The sequence below is a fragment of the Petaurus breviceps genome, unplaced genomic scaffold (assembly GCF_028583685.1).
Source record: "Petaurus breviceps papuanus isolate PSGF00001 unplaced genomic scaffold, PetGlider_PUasm1.0 207, whole genome shotgun sequence".
NCBI classification, from domain to species: Eukaryota; Metazoa; Chordata; class Mammalia; order Diprotodontia; family Petauridae; genus Petaurus; species Petaurus breviceps.
Genome location: NW_027185850.1, coordinates 24,683,989 through 24,701,189, shown reverse-complemented (window position 1 = coordinate 24,701,189; position 17,201 = coordinate 24,683,989). Strand labels below are relative to the sequence as shown.

The 17,201-nt window shown below is 49.7% G+C and overlaps 1 protein-coding gene across 2 annotated transcripts in view; it reads right to left on the bottom strand.

The window, feature by feature from the left end:
• LOC138164991 (epidermal growth factor receptor substrate 15-like) overlaps positions 1-14,340 on the bottom strand; it is a 127,606-nt gene extending 113,266 nt beyond the window's left edge. For both annotated transcript variants that reach the window (XM_069093023.1, XM_069093024.1), the window contains exon 1: positions 14,142-14,340. In XM_069093023.1, the coding sequence (XP_068949124.1) occupies positions 14,142-14,174 (33 nt within the window). In that variant the 5' untranslated portion in view covers positions 14,175-14,340. The remainder of the gene's footprint in view (positions 1-14,141) is intronic.
• Between the last annotated feature and the right edge of the window lie 2,861 nt (positions 14,341-17,201).

Genomic DNA, 17,201 nt, shown 5'->3' with positions numbered 1-17,201 from the left:
AAGTCATTGTAAAAAAATAAGCAAAATAAAAGCCAAGTCATGAGGGGGAAGGGGAAGGGAAGCAGGGAGACCACCAATGCGTGGGGACAGCAAGGGAGGCCTCCTACGTACGGGAGGTGGCCATGAGCCCAGCCCTGAAGGGAGCTGGGCCCTGAGAAGTCAGAGGAAGGAGGGACAGCATTCTGAGCACAGGGCTGGGGAGGGCTGCAAAAGCCCCACTCAAGGGACCTTCCAAATGGTTTAATAGCAAAGTGAGATGGTGAGACCTACGTCCTAGGAAAGTAACTTTGGCTGCTGCATGGAAGAAGGAGGATGGAAGGAAGAAGCCCCATGGGAGGCTGGCTAAATCCTCTTTCCTCCCTTTCCAGTTGCTGGATCACACCGAGTCCCCAGGGCTCTGTCCTGGGCCTGTTTTTTTCTCTCAGAGCCTCTGGGTGACTCATCTCTCCATGCTCTATCTGGATGCAGCCCTGCTCTCTTTTCCAGAGCTGCGGGCAATCCTACGCCTCCAGCCCTGACCAAAACTCAACCTTCTGCTTTTCCCTTAAATCCCACCCCACTCTTCAACCTCCGCCATGACTGCCAAGGGCATTGGCACCCTTCCAACCACCCAGGCTCCCCACCTCAGAGCCCTTCTTCACTCTTCAGTCTCCCTTACTCAATTGGGTGGAATCTAATTTCACAACCACCCTATGGCCCCATCACCTCCAGTCTCACACCTGGTCTATTTTCATAGCCTCCTCATTGGTCCCACAGCCTCCACAGCTGTCCAAGTGATCTTCCTAAAGCCCAGCTCTGATCATGTCACTTTCCTGCTCAAGAAGCTCCCATGGCTTCCTAGTGACTCTAGGATAAAAAACATACTCCTCAGTTTGGCACTGAAAATCCTACAGAGGCTCCGGTCTATCTTTGCAGACAGATATCACATCATTCTGCCCCCCAATACTCTAGCCAAAATGGTCCACTTGCTGTTGACTGTACACCATGTTATGTATCTCCCGCCTCCATGCCTTTGCCCAAGCAGTACCCCATGCCTAGAATGGTTTCCATGCTCACTTCTGCCTCAGAGAGCTTTGTTACAGGTTCAACTCAAGGACCACCTTCTATAAAAAGTCTAGCCTGAAGCTCCCAGCTGTTACTGTGCTTCCCCCAAAAATATTGTCTACTTTGTATTTTGTATTGAGATCTCTGTGTACATGTTATATCTCCCAGGGGGAAATGTGAGTTCTTGAAGGGCTAGACCGATTTTGTCTTCCTTTTTCCTATGCCTAGGTGCTTACCAATGGCTGCCTAATTAAAAAGTCAAGCATGCCACTGAGGTTCTGGGCCTCAATGACCATGAGCATGAAGGTGTCCTTCACAGAAAGCAGGGAACTGGCCCTGTCTGAAGAACCGGGTGGGAACAGATGTCCAACAGGGAGCTGGTAGTATAAGCCTTGAGCATCAGGAGAGAGATCAGGCTTGAATTCCAGCTTTGAGAATCAACCGGGTAAAGGTGAGATCACTAAGAGAAAGAGTAGAGAGGATACAGGAGGAGACCAGCAGACTTGGGGAATGCCCAAGCCAAGGAACAACAGCAAGTAAGCCCAAGAAGGATCAGTCAAAGGCTGAAGTGTCATGGAAGGCCCAGGAGAAGGGAAGAGAGATCAGTGGCATCAAGAGCATCAGAGACGTCCAGTACGAGGAGACCTGAGAACAAGTGACTGGATTTGGCAGTGAAGAGACCCCTGGGTAAAGCAGGAAAGTAGCATTTCTGGTGTGTGGGAGGGGCTGAAGCCAGACTGCAGGAGGTTTAGATGGAAATGACTGATGAGGAAGCAGAGGGAGCACCTAGAGACAACTTTCTCTGAGTCTGACTATGAAAAGAAGAGACATAACCACAGGACCAAGTGAAGATTTCTTTTTTAAAAAAACAATGAGACTACACATTTCTTGCCTTCTCAATAGGTGGGGAAATGATAGAGGAAGGGTGAAAATTTGGAATTGAAAAATAAAATTAAAAAAAAAAAGACTCCAAAAGGTTCTGCTAAGCCCATACTCCAAGGAAATCAATGATAAAAAGTTCAGTCTCAGATATATACACCTTAGTATTGATAGCAGCACTTTCTATGGTAGCAAAGACCTGGAAATAAAGTGGATATGGCTAAACTAACAGACGTACATCAGTAGAGTAGAATATTACTGTGCTTCAGTTGGTGGCTATGATAAATACAGAGAAGTATGAGAAAACTTATCTGAACAGACACAAAGTGAACCCAAGACAAAAACAGGATCAGTGGGGAGAGGAGAGTACACTGATGAGTAACAGCAACAAAACAATCCAAACCAAATGCTACAAAATTATAACCACCAACCTGGCCCCAGAAAGGAGCTCTAAAAAGCCATCTCCCCCACTTCCTGAGAAACCAGGGTCCAAGGGCGTAGAACGCTGCATGTGCCATCAGACTCTTCTGACTGGAGAAGGGCGCTTAGTTTTACTGAGCTTTTTCTCTCTTTTTAAAAAAATGTTGTATTCTTAATTATAAAGTTAGCTCTCTGGGAACAGGTGAGGAAGGGGTATAGTAAGAAATGCAGGTGATATAAAAACAGAAGCAACCAATGAGACTTTTTTTAATTAATGAAGTCTGGGTATGTTTGTAGGCACTAGGGAAGGATCTATAAGATTCACAGAAGTTATAAATGAGATTGCAGGACTACTGGAAAGGAAAAAGCTCCCAGAAGAAACAGGAGGGAAAGAGATCAGAGGCCACAGGAGATGGGCAGGCCTGGCCATTAGGAACACTCTTCTGCTCAGAGACTGGAAGAAGGGAGGAGAGGATATATGAGGAAGCAGAGGAGGCTTTAAAATATGAAATATGGGAGATGAAGGAGCTTGCTGTGAGAGACGGCCTCGATTTTCTATGCCAAAAAGGATCAGAGGGACTCTGACCCAGGAAAGAGCTGCTATTCCTTCCCACCACCCCAAATACCCTGAGGCAGAAGTGCACCAGTGAGGGCACAGGAGAATCACTGAAGAAAAACATGATAAAACAGCCCAAATGAACAGACTCTCAGGCCACCTTTCCCCTAAAGTGGGCTTCAATAAAATCAATGATTTAGAAACACATGCTTTGTAGTCCTTTTTCTTATGATCACTAGAAAGTGTGGCAAAGATGAGGAAAATAATGAAGAGAAAAATTCATGAGGAATCTTTATTTGAATGGAAAGAGATATAAATACAAACTGCCAATTTAGTCTAAAAGAGTGAATCTGAGCAGGAATTTTCATTTTCCTTAGGGCAAGATACCTAGATTTGGACCAGTATGGTACATTCTCTATCAATGGTCACTCAGTTGCATAATCTGTATAGCCTACTAGTTAATTACACTCACCAGTTCAAGGGAAAAGTCAGCACCCTGAACTTCAGAGAAAATACAAGCAGAGAAATAAAAGACCAACAGGCAGGACTCTAACTGTCTGAATCAACTATACACTTTACATACATCCCTGGATTGAGAGAGTATTTACATCTGAGAAGTTGGGGAGCTCTGAACATATGGGTCACTCAGAGTCTAGACCAGGCAATCACAAGGTCCTTCTCAAAAGCCAGCCCCCAAAGCAAAATACCAACTCAGAGTACATATACCCTTCTCAGAGCCAGATGGCATCACAACCCTCCTGATTCAGTGCCTAATCAGAAATTAGCAAAAGGTGTGAAAGCCTTCCTACAAGCAAGTCTCCCCTAAGCAAGCTTCCCTTAATGGGCTCTATATAAGGCCTATGGGAGGGGGGGAGCACAGGAAGATCTTAAATCACATTAACATTACGCCTATAAAAAATGGCCTACTGCATTAATAAATAAATGTTAGCTCACCCCAGAAGCATGTCTTCTTTTTTTCCATTTTAAACTTTTTTCTGTTTTTTTTTTCTTTTTGGAGGGCAGGGCAATTAGGGTTAAATGACTTGCCCAAGATCACATGGCTAGTAAGTATTAAGTGTCCAGGCAGTATTTGAACTCAGGTTCAGTCCACCTGACTCCAGGGCTGGTGCTTTATTCACTGCACCACCTAGTTGCCCCCATTTTAAACTTTTAATAGTTTGCTCCTTAAAGTCAATCAACTTAGGAGGAATTTATTCTAATTCATGAATTTTTGACAGCAACTTAAAGATGTTCCTTACTTTCTATGACAAGAAAATACAAGTGCAAGGGGTGGCTAGGTGGCGCAGTGAGTAGAGCACCGGCCCTGGAGTCAGGAGGACCTGAGTTCAAATCTGGCCTCAGACACTTATCACAAAAACTAGCCATGTGACCTTGGCCAAGTCACTTAACCCCAATTGCCCTCCAAAAAGAAAAAAAAGAAAATACAAGTGCAAATAATAACTGCTAAACCCACCACTTTTCTCTAATGTGATGCTGAAAACATTCATCACCACAATAAAGAAATAAATAAACAAATGGGTCATATCAATTACACACGAACTACTGTCACTAAGCTTTGATGAGGTTTTCCTTAATGGGCACTTAAGAAAGGGTTTTATTATCCAATCTGGACATGCTGCTAAAAGCCTTGTTAGCTGGGAGGGGAGAAGCTGAGGGCAGAAGAGAGAGTGAAGGGGAGGAAATGGGGTCAGCACAAGAAGGAAATGGTCATTTCCAGATCTGGCTGCAAGCAGAGGCTTTTTAGAAATGGCTGGAAACTCAAATGCCAGATAGTTCAGACCCCCACCCCCAGGGCTTCCAAGACCCTACATCCAACTGTGACAGCCCAAAAGGGGCCAGAAGGCAGGGAACAGCAGCCCAGTCAGGAAGGGGAAGGAGGAAGGCAACAAAGCTTGCAAAGGATTGCTGAGGTCTGTAAATTCAAACTTTCTGTTGCTATAAAAGCTTAGAACCTCTGAAACTTACTTCCTATGGCAGAAGGAAGTGTGACATAAATTCATCATGTGTGGCACATCCTCTCATACTGAACATATAGCCCTAGTTTCCTGAAATCTAATGATGTAGCACTTAGCCCAGCAGCCCCAGTACACAGTCAGTGCTTAATAAATGCTTTCTGATGGCTTGCCTCTCATATGCAAAATGGACCTAGCAATACCCCATAGAGCTGCCCATAGAGTGATGGGAGGCTCCAGGGAGCTGGGAATACAAAGCTCCAGGCAGCCTGTCAAACCCAGGCCTCAGAACGGAGGTCCTGTCATTTAAGGCACTCAGCAGCTGAGAGCAGGCCTGGCCCAGCTCCACTGGTCCTTCACACACAGGACACCCCCCCCCATGAGAAGGGCCCTTCTTCTCCCCCTCCACCCCACCTCCAGAAAGCTCAGGAAGAAAACTGTAGCACTGTAGTATCAGTCAAAACTAACACTGAATACAGGTCACGGAGGCCTCTGGACGCCCCCCCTTTCTCCATTCTAAAATCAGAGATAGAATCCTAACCTGTTAGAGCCGAATGGATCTCACAGATCATCGAGTTCACACCAACAAAACTGAGGGCACGTGGTGGTCAACTAACCTGCCCAAGCCACACATACTGAGCAGCAGAGGCAACATCTGAACCCAGGTCCTATGACTTGGATCAGGGCTCAATGTACCAATGTGACCTGCCACCAAGCACTTTCACTTTTCACATCCTCATGGCATCCCCGCAAAGTCATGGCAGAGATTATTATACCCATTCCACAGACAAAGAAAGCAAGACCCAGAGCAAGGGGTTATTTTACTTGTCAAAGGTAACACAAAGAGGCCACCCCAATGCTCACTAAAGATGAAAAGATCTCTAGGAAAAACTTCTGGGAAAGTGGGCAGGTGCCCTGTGGAAGGGCTGAGTCAGGTGCAAGGGGCAAGTAGCCTAGGCGTACAAGAGGGAGCTCAGCTCAGACCCGTCCCAGTCCCAGAGGCAGAGAATAAAGGCACCTACTGAGGGGAGGGCTCCAACATATAAAAGCTAAGAATGCAGGGAGCAGGCCTGGGTTCCAATGCCAGCTCTGACAGAGCTCCAGACAAGGCCTCAATCTGCTCCTCCTGAGATGGGTGTGAAAAAAGGGGCTGGAAGCCCTGAGGGTGTGGGAGGCTATGCTATATGTGTGTGACACCCACTATTACCACTGTGACTACAGCCCAGAAAAGAAACAGGAACTCTCATGGGCAATCCAAAGCACGTTTGGCTAGGGATTCTGTAGTGCCTCTAGTTTTTTTCCTGGGGTAAACATGCACAAAATCAACTAAAATTGTAAAGGTCTGAAAATCCTAGACTGTCAGAGCTGAAAGGGTCCTGCAAGACTGGAGAGCACTGGACCTGGAGTTAAAGACCTGAGTTCAAATTTCGCCTCAGCCATTACTAGCTGTGTGACCCTGAGCAAATCACATAAGTGCTCTTTACCTCAGTGTGTTCATGCGTAAGATGGGGGCAATAATAACACTCTCCCCATATTATAAGGATCAAATGAGATAAATACATACAGTACTCTGTTCATCTGAAAGAGCCATGTACATGTTACCCATCATTACTATCACCATCATCACTGAAGACATTTTCTAGGTCCTCAGAAAGAGACAAGCAAGGAAAACATGCCCTAAACGTAGTGATTTTTTAGAAATATATAAGCAGCAAAGACAATATTGGATCTGAATCAGATCTCCAAACCATGATTTCTTGTTACATCAAGTGTGTTTGTCTTCAGACAATTTATGGGGCTTGGCTATTGTCGTACAGTATGCAAGGAGAAACAAAGGAAGGGGCTCCTGGGTCACTGGGGAGACAAGCCCAACTGCTCCTTATTAGCACTAAGTAAGGCCCCTCCTCCCACATGCTCAGCATTCCAAGCCACTTGGGAAAAAGTCCTCGCTTCATCGCTCAAGAACACAGACTACCCACCCGGGGGTTGCATCCAGCCAAGGCCTCGAACCCAGGGCACTCTCCATGCCCCTGCATGGGCTGGGCCACTTTTCAGCTGTTTCCAGACCAGGCCACTGTGAAGCACCTCCTACCCGATGTGCATGACCTGATGCTGAGTGAGGAGAGCACTGTGCACAGTAACAACAGACTGCGCCAAGCAGTCTAGGAGAGACTTAGCTCTTCTCAGCAATACAGTGATCCCAGATGATTCCATAAGATCCATGACAGAAATGCCAAGCACATCCAGAGAAGGAGCTACTGCGTCTGAATGCAGAAGGGAGCCGCCCTTTTCACTTTTTGGTGGCTTTTCTCTATCTCTTCTTTCACATTACACATGTATAACCTGTATCAGACTGCTGGCTGTCTTGGGGAAGGGGGATAGGAAGGAGAAAAAAATCTGGAACTCAAAATCTTTAAAAAAAAATGAATGTTGAAAAGCATCTTTTGGAACAGTGAATAGAGCAGCGGCCCTGGAGTCAGGAGGACTTGAGTTCAAATCCAGCCTCAGACACTTAACACAAAAACTAGCGTGTGAAGGGGCAGCTACATGGCATAGTGAGTAAGGCGTTGGCCCCGGAGTCAGGAGTCAAGAGGACCCGAGCTCCACTCCAGCCTCAGACACTTAACACCCACACAAAAAAACTAGCCGTGTAACCTTGGGCAAGTTACTTAACCCCAATTGCCCTCCAAAAAGCAAAAAAAAAAAAAAAACCCAAAAAACTAGCGTGTGATCTTGGGCAAGTCACTTAACCCTAATTGCCCTCCCCCTCCCCCAAAAAAGAAAAGCATCTTTACATGTAATTGGAAAAAATAAAGTACCATTTACAAAATAAATCAATCAAACTATCTCTGTCCTCAAGGAGCTTACACATTTTGGGGGGCTGCTATTTACAATGGAAAAGGCAGCTAGATGGCCAGTGGAGAGAGCACAGGACCCAGAGTCCTGAAAGATCTGAATTCAAATCCAGCCTCAGCAATTACTGTGTGACCCAGGGCAAGTGACCTAACCACTTTGCACCTCAGTCTCCTCATCTGTAAAAGAGCATGATTAATAACAATACCTCCATCTCAGCGCTGCTGTGTGGATCAAATGAGATAATATTTCTAAAGCACTTTGCCAACTTTAACTTAAACCTAAGTGCTAGCCAGCTCTTACATAAGGCCACACACAATAAATACAAGTGAATTTCTGGGGAAGGGATCCCAGGGGGATGAAGCAAGGCCTCTCTAAAGCTTTCCCCCACCTAACTGCTGCTGGGCCTCTCACTGTATGTTACTTGCTCAGGACGGTCTATCTCATTCCTTAAAGGACAGGCAGCTGCTTCCCCCTCCAAGCCTCCAGGGCCCTCTTCAGCCAAGGAAGCCCCATCCAGTGTCTTCTTTGACTCCAAGAGCAGCACCCTCATCCTGCTCCTTCTCTGGGTAACATTCTTCCACTGCCCAGTTTCCTGCCCAAGGGTCAAGCTTGCTTTTCTCCACTTTAGCTCCTTTTTCCCCCCATGAAGCCCAGCTTCTGTTTTCCTTTTAAGAACCATTCACTGTTTCTGAAAACTAGGCCTTCTGGAGTCCTTCCCCTTTTCTTCTAAAAGCAGGACCAACCCACCCTTGGCAAACAACTATTCAGCCACTTCACTGTGGCAGAAATACCGAGAGCAGCCACTCAAAGCAAGGCACCCAGAATGCCTTCCTGGCTTTGGAGGCTCCTTCCTCCACGAGGCTCTCCTGATATGCCCCACACAAAGAGTCTCCCATCTACCATTTTCCTAAGAAACTCTGCCTGGCCCTTCTTTGGCTATTGAGCCTCATTCTCCAGGTATCCCGGTCCCACAGATAGCCCCTCCTGCTGGGTCCTGCGTTCCTTGAGGGCAGACAGGATAGTCATTCCCAAGCCCCAGCACCCATCCCAAGGACCTTAGATCATTGAAGCAGAGGCAGGTGAGACAACACTGCTAGGGTTTCCTTTCTTTTTAAATGCCTAATTTAGATGGTTTTTGAATCCACATAATAATGGGTTTAAATTCAAAGATACCAAAGCCAAGCACACGGTTCCTCCAGGATGGCGCCTAAGGGTGCCTGATAATGCAGGCGTTACCTACTCTGAGAAGCCTGGGGAAGTTCTCCGTTAAGTCTTCAGAATGTGCCCCAGGGAGACAAGGAAACTCCAGGTCTTTATCAAAGACAGCCGGTGGGCAGCTAAGGGGCCCAGGAGAGAGCAAGAAGGGTAAACCCCACAGTCAGCTGTGTGACCCTAGGCAAGTCACCTAACTTCCCAGCCCCACAGGTAAAAGGGAGATAACAACTCCAGGCTCGGGGAAGAGGACGAAGTTAGAGTGTTTTACAACTGGAGAGTGCTATGTAATGGCTTCCACTATTTTTGTCATTATTACTACTCCACCCTTTTCCCTGGAATCCAAAGTCCAGGATCCAAGTAAGGGTAATTTACTAAGCTGTGGTGACCTAAGCCGGCTGCAGTCAGCCTCTTTGCAGGAGGCTCTGAGCCCAAAGCCTCCTGGCTCTCTGAGCTGCTGGGGATGGATGGGCACCCACTGGACCAAACGGCACTGAGTCTGATGGGACACCTGAATCATTGGCCACTGATTCAGCAAGCACTTGGGAAGGGACTTACAAGAGAAAAAGAGTGAGTTCCTGCCCAAGTGGGGGGAAAGGGAAGGAGCAGCAACAGAGAAACAAGGAGGAAACATGGTATCAACTCCGGCAGATACAGAGTAACTTCAGAGAATGGGGTGGAATGAAGAGCACTTACAGCTGAAGGGGGGAAAAAACATAATCATCACAACACACAGCACTCTAAAGTCTGCAAAACGGCATACATATCATCTTGGGAGGTGGGTGTCGCTTGTATTCCCATTTCACAAAAGAGGAAACTAAGGCTAGTGGAGGTGAAGTGACTTGGTCAGAGTCTCAAAGCCAAGAAGGGTCTGAGCCCCCAGCCACCTCACTGCCTCGAGATAGGCTCAGGCTGGCAGGGGCTGCAGCAGACAGGAACCTGGCAAGGGTCTGGGGGCCTCAGAGGGTCAAGGTAAGGAGGGAGAGCTTCTTGGCATGGGCAGGTGGTTGGTCTGCCTTCCTCACCTGGGCACCAGCGAGCAACTGCTTTGGGATGACTCTCACCACCTGCATGAATGGGAGCTGGCACGGAGGGCCACAACACTGGGAAGATGTGTGGAGTCAGAAGGGGAGCCCGGCACACCTTCCCAGTGCCTCCCCTCCTCTTTGCAGGACCTAGGGTGCAGAAATGCTTACTGGCACCCTGCCTCTCCCCTCACAGAGCTCCTACCAGGTGGCTGCAGTGACCCTGGATTTTTACACAAAGGCTTCTGTGCCCAGAGACTGATGAGATCTGCTGGCAAGGTCCTAAGGGGAAGCATGGCGGGCAGCACTGGGAGTCACTTTAAAAAAACAGCCCCTCACTGGAGTAGGGGAAAGAAGCAATCACGGACTCAGGAAATCCAAGGACTGAGAAAGCAGTTACCGGAAAATACTAGCTGATCATTTTTATAACGACTCCTTGTATTCATTCTGTTAAAATAGCAGGAGAATGCCACAGGCCCAGGAACCAGGGGGAGGGGAGTGAGAGATGCCATTTTGTGCAGCCTCCTGGCCTCAGGGTCAGCTGCTGGCTCTAGCACTCACTCCACTGTGGCCTCTAAGGGCTTCACTTTCCCCCTAGATCCTGTTCCAGAAGCTACACAGGCACTTTCCATAAGATGTCTTCCTCAGTTTGACCTTCAAAGCCTTCGCCACCTGGCGCCAACCTGTCTTTCCAGGCTAATGACACACACACACACACACACACACACACGAGAGATGCTCCAACACATTGGCCTGCCCAAGCTTCTCAATCTCTCACATTCCATGCCCTCCCTTCCAGCCTTTGCACGGATTCAGTCCAGGGGCCTCACCTTCCCGCAGTTCTCTCCAAGCCCAAGAGGCGTCCCTGATCCCCCAGCTCTCTGGGCTGTTCCCCACCACTGGGCCCACATAGCTCTGGAGGAGAAAGTGAGGCTGGAGCCTTGGCACAGCCCTGCCTCACTTAAATCCAATTCACTTGCTAGTCATGGCATCACCTCCCTCGTGCCATGGTCCTCTTTGAGAACGAAGGACAAACAACGAGAATCCCACCAGACCGACTCTGGATCCCTAGAGGAGACCTCTCTGTGTCCCCTGTTATCTGGGGACAGGTGGCTCTTCCCCACCCCTTGGCTGGTGGGCACCAGCTGTTCCACACTGGTCCTTGGAACCTAGCATGTGTCTCGTACTTTCCTACAGGAGCACTGTTAGTCGTGGAGTGGGACGACCAGAAGGAAACAAGTCATCTCGGTTTACAAGGGACTTCCTAAACCACTCGATGAGTTTAACAATTTTCCAGATGAGGAGACTCAAGTTGAAAGAAGGCCAACGTCTTGCCAAAGTGTAGGAATCCATGGCTGAGAAGGCCTGGACTTGGAATCTCCTGATTTGAGGATTCTTCCAAGGTGTCTAGATTGGGAAGATCTTGAGTCAGAACCAAATCAATGAAAGGCAGAGGTGACAGGGAGAGGCTCTCTAGCCTTAACTCCCTCATTAGACCACCAAGGTAGCTGGGCCCCAGAAGGGCAGCTCAGCTCCAGACAAAGTCAAGTGCATGCCAGACAAAGTCAAGTGCATGACAGACCCCACAGAGTCTGTCTGGGGCTCCAGGTCACCCCACCATGCTGTCTGCTCATCCATCAGTCTCTATGTTTCCCCTCCTGGGGCTAAAGTGAAGGAAAGCAGACAGCCAGAGGAAGAACCCTCAAACTGAATCCTTTTTCATAAAGAAATGTCTGGTGGGGCAGCTAAGTGGAGAAGTGAATAGAGCACCAGCCCTGGAATCAGGAGGACCTGAGTTCAAATTCTGCCTCAGACACTTACCACTTACTAGTTGTGTGACTTTGGGCAAGTCACTTAAGCCCAACTGCCCTGCCTTCCCCCTCCAAAATAAAAAGAAAGAAATGTCTACCAAGGCAGAAAATTAGAAAACCAGGCAACAATATTCAAAAACATCTTATCTGACTAGTGACTGATTCACACTGAGACCTTATAAACCAGAAACTGCAGAAATGTGTTATACTTACATTCAATGCCACTCTGCAGCACACAGAGAGCAGACATGAGCACAACTTCATCCCTGCCCTTGAGTTTAAATCTAATTATCTACACCTAATGCTTCTGCAGCTCACAGCAAAAACCTTCCTTTAAACTACCCAGGCACTGTACATACATTGTACCATACATTGTATGGTGAGATGAACCAGGGGGCGTCACTACAGTCTATGAACATGAGGTTTGTCTGCTGACTCCTCTCTGGGCATCTCAGAATCCAAACAACCTAAAACTAGCTCCAGCTCCAGCAGGAAGATGAAACGAAGCACAACCCAGACCGTCCAAAAGGTAGCCCTGGGAAATGATGAAGAATGCCAAATCGGGAGGGCAAGGACCTGGGTTCAAATCCTGACTCTGCTACTTCCTAGCCAAGAGTCCACAGACGAGTCTTTTAACTTCCATAGAACTAGAAGATGCACTAGAGAACATCCATTGGGTCCTTCCCTGCTGTCTGACCCTACGTCCTGATCTTAATGGCCTCCTCATTTTATAGATGAGGAAAGAAATGCCTTACAACTGGTGAAGTATTTATGCTAGTCTTTCAAAGGACTGGTGTTTCTTAGGGTGAACGTTGTCTCCTTCCACAGACCAATATCCCTTCCAGACTTAGTAGACGGCGTTAAAAGCCGCTGCAGCTTGCCTTCTGGTGATGGGAACACCCTCCTCCTCTTTAAGCAGACTGAGGGATGCCTTCCCTCCTTGGTAGTCGGGACCAAGGGGCAGAGCCAAGGGGACCCGCCGGGCAGCACCTGATTCCCAAGTCTCTGTCACTGATGGCCTTCTTATGACATACAAAACTGCAGGAGATGGGAGTGTGGATGGGTTCAGAATGCAGAAGTGCAGACAAACACAGCAATCATCACCACCTGTCCCTGAGCACAACTCTTCAACAGGACCACTGGAAAACAGAAGCTGCCCCCTGCCAGCAGCACTCTTAGTAAATGAGCACTGAAGACACTGACTGCATTTGTGAAAGAAAGGGCTAAAGGCTACAGTGGACTTGGACTCCGACTCGAAGAGCTGCTTACCGACACCCAGACCCTGTAACCTGCAAGGGGCTCGGCCCACACAGGCTGGTTCTGATGCTTCAGCAACTACCCAAACACAGCCAACCTGCAGCCCTGGTCAAGAGACCAAGGCTGGGCTTGTGCTTCTGCCCCAGTCCAGGAGGCTCCTTGCAAAAGCCCTTCTGCAGTCTCCTGTCAGCTCTGAGAGGGAGGCCGGCAGGCTCAGGACTCGGCATTCCATCTCCTGACAGGTAGTCCCAAATGACACCCCTCAGCCACCCGGCCACAGGGCCTGTATCAGCACCAGCCCTTAGCAGGAGCCCACGAATCCCATAAAGTGACGGTCACTTCAGCGCCAGAGCTGAAGGCTGGGGGCTCTGGAGAGGTCCTGGTCACAAGTCACAAGCCGAGAAGGGAAGGAGGGCAAGGAACAGCACCAGGGGCTCTCTGGGCGAGGGTGAGGGGCACCAAAGCCAGTGGGAGGGGCCGAGCCTAGGCGCAAGGTAAGGCAGGCTGGGTGGGAGCCCTCCGGGTCGGAAGCCCCTGCCCCCCCCCCCCCCCCCACAAGGAGCCTCTCACATGTACAGGGGTGGCTCTGACTGCTCCAGAGGGGGGTCCCAAAGGGGTGCCCCGAGATGCTGAGGGGAGGAGCCAGGCTCAGCTCCCTCGCCTGTAAAATCAGGGGGCAGGACAAGATGTGCACTCATTAGGCGCCTCCAGTGTGCTTGCGCGGGGCACGCCACAAACAGTCGTGGGGGACGGGGAGGGTTTGCTGGGACTGCCCCATTCCAGCTCTATGCCCTTACGAAGAAATGGGGGGTCGGCATGCAAGGGAGTTGCCCCGGGCCCCCTTCTCCCCTGCCTCAGTTTCCGCTCGCACCCTAAGGGGACGCCTGGGGGGCGGACCCCGGCCCACCACCCCAGCAGCGGCCCGGGACGCTGGGGTCCCAGCGGGAGGCCGAGCCGCGCCGCTCCAGGCGGGTGGGGCTCGGGGCGGGCCAGTTGGGCTCAGCCGAGGGCGCTCGGCTCAGGTCGGGGCGGGACGGGACGGTTGGGCCGAGAGGGGGCCGCGGGGGCGCGCGGGGCGGGGGCGCGCCCGGGCAGCCTGCGTTGTTACCTGGCTCAGGGAGAGCTGGGCCGCCGAAGCCATGGTGTTTCCATCATGCACGGCGAACAGCCGCGGCGAGGACGGAGGCGGGCGCCGACACGCTCAGGGCGGCGGAGGAGAAAGACAAGGAAGAGGAGAAGAAGGCGGCGGCGAGGCCCGGGCGGCTCACCCAACTTCAGCAACTTCCCCCCCGTAGCCCCGCCCCACCCGGCCCGGCCCCGCCCCCGCCCTCACACCCTGCCTCTCCCGCCCTCTCTCCGAAGCGCGCGCGCGTGCACACCCACACACTCCCCGCTCCTCCGCCCCTCGGCCCGGGGCCGCTCCGAAAACCCGGTGCGGAACAGCCGCTGCCACAGCCTCCGCAGACTCAGCGCGAACCGGAGCCGGACTGCGCCCGGGCCGGCCTACGGCCCGTCCCCTCCCCTTCACTCTCAGCCCCGCAGCCTGGCGGAACGGAAAACCCGGCCAGGATTTTCTTCCCGCTACCGGAGCGCCCCTCGAGGTCACCTTCCAGCTCATCTGAGCACCCTAGGACTGAAGTTGGGGTGACTTGGGATATCTTAAGTGCGGCGTCCCCTAGGCAGCTCACATCCAGCCAACACCCTCCAGGCAGAACTCAAGATCTCCCCCCAACCCCCAAAACCCCCCACTCCCTTTCCGAACTGTCCCATGACTGTCCAGGCTGCCCCGACCGTGCAGCCACCTGAGCTGCAAATCGCCTGGCTGCTAGCCATCGCACGTGGTCCCGTTCGAGCCGAGGTGGGTCATCTGCACGTTTCCAGCGGGTCTTCCTGGCATTCTCACCGCCCCTCCCCTCTCCAGGTGCCTCTCACCTGGATTTCTGCGTGGTCTCCCCTGGGTGCACTCCTGCCCACTCTAGTCTGGCTGCCGCACACGCAGCTGCCTAAGCGATTTCCTCAAGTGCGGCTCTCAGCACGTCCCTGCCCCCCTCAGCGAACTCCGGGAGCTCCCGATTCCCTCTAGAGCGAAATACGAATTCTTCTGTTTGACATTGAAAACCCTTCACAATCTGGTTCCAACCTTCCTTTAAAAACCGTGTTCTAGATCACTCTTCTTGCACACTCGATACACTACTACACTCACTCTCCAAGATCCCTCATTTCCTTCCCAATTCAGCTCAAATACCTCCTTCCATTCAAACCGCCCCCTCCCCGACAGCAGCCTGAGCCTTCCATACAAATTAAGATGCATATATGTGTAGGTTGTCTTCCCGGCAAAACGCCAGCTCCTGGAAGACAGGAGCTATTTCTTTTCTTTTCTTTTTTCCTCTTCTTTCTTTTTTTCTGTCTTTGCTCAGGTAGGTTTCCTAATGACATTAAGAAATGTGATTCAGGCACATTTTGCATTTTGTGCACTTCCTTTTGTTGAGTAGAGACCCTGCACACAGTAGGTGCTTGTTGAATAAACAGGACCTTCCTGGCCATCTAACCCACTTCATAGACAATTCAAACTCAGACTTTCTCACTCCAAAGGCAGCACTCATGGCAGACCTTGAGCCAGCTGCTTGCCCCCTCCGAGCCTGGAATTTTTCATCTGTAAAATGAAGAGGTCAAAGAAGATGCTTGCTAACTCCTTCCACCTTCAGCCATCCAGAGCACTGGACTTGGAGTCAGAAGAGAGCTAGGTTCAAATCCAGGCTTTGACAAGTACTGAACTCTTAACCTTTTTTGAGCCTTGGTTTCCTCATCAGCAAAATGGGCATAATCAGTCACACTTATGCAACCTCCCAAACAAGGGTCCCTTTGTCAGCCTTAAAGAGCTGTATAAATTTGAGTTATTACTCTAACAAAATGGCCAGTTTAGGTTTAACAAAAGGAAAAATTCCAATGAAAAGTTTTAGAATTAGACCACCAAACAATGAGGACTTTTCCAAATTGGAACAGGTGGCCTCAAGAGAGCATGGGTCCCTCCTCCTTGGAGGTCTCCAAGCAGAGATGACCACTCACTCATCAGGTATGTCATACCCAGAATTCCTTCGGTTCAAATCCAGGCTCTGACACTTACTAGTTCTGTGACAAGCCACTTTACCACAGCTAGGTGGTGCAGCTTAGGAAGACCTGAGTTCAAATCCCACCTCAAACAGTTGTGTGACCTTGGGCAAGTCACTTAATCTCTGTTTATCTCAGTTTCTTTAACTGTAAAATATGAATGATAATAGTCCCTACCTGCCACGATTGTTGTGAGAATCAAGGGAGATAATATTTGTAAAGTGCTTGGCATGGGGCCTGGCATATAGTAAATAAGCACTATATAAATGATATTATTAACCCTATCAGAGCCTCTTTTCTCATCTGTGAAATGAAGATAGATCTAGACTTGTATTAGATTTAAAGCTGTAAGGGACCTAAGGCAACCAATGAGCACTGATTAAGCTCCTAATGTTTGCCAGGCACTGGGTATATAAAAACAATAAATGAAACAATCCCCATTACTAGGTAGCTGTATTCTAACAGGGGAGACACTGAGCCTCAGGAAAATTAAGTGACTCACCTAAGGCCACACGCACTAAGCTAAGTGCCCAACCCTAGAATTCCAATCCAGGTCTGCCAGCCAGCTCCTGCCCTGTTTCCAAGGCACACACTGCTTCATGAGGTTGCTGTGAATGCCCTGTAATCCTTAAAGTTCTGTAGAAATGGGAATTGCCCTGATGATTAACCAGGGAAGTGAACAAGGCCACCAAAAGATCTGCCTGCCCTGCTGCCCCCCAAGGGTTTGGGATGAGGAACTGAGCACGTGCATCTCAGCAAGTGGAGGGGGCTTAGGGAACCACAGACACAGGATTTTCTTTGTACATCGTTCTCAGTTTTCTTTTGTTTTCTAAGGGCTGTAGGCTGCTATCAGCTCAGTCACCAGGGAACACTCCAGTTTTGTGATGTCAGCATCAGAAAACTGAGGAACTCTGTATTATGGCTTGAGTCTGAAGGAAGGCCCGTGCCTATAGGGCTTCACTTGGAAGAAGCTGCTATCTCAGGGTACACAAAGCCCCCGTTTTACTTACAGAAGGGGGGAGGGTTAAGGGCCTTCTATCTAAACTGTGCTAAAATGCCC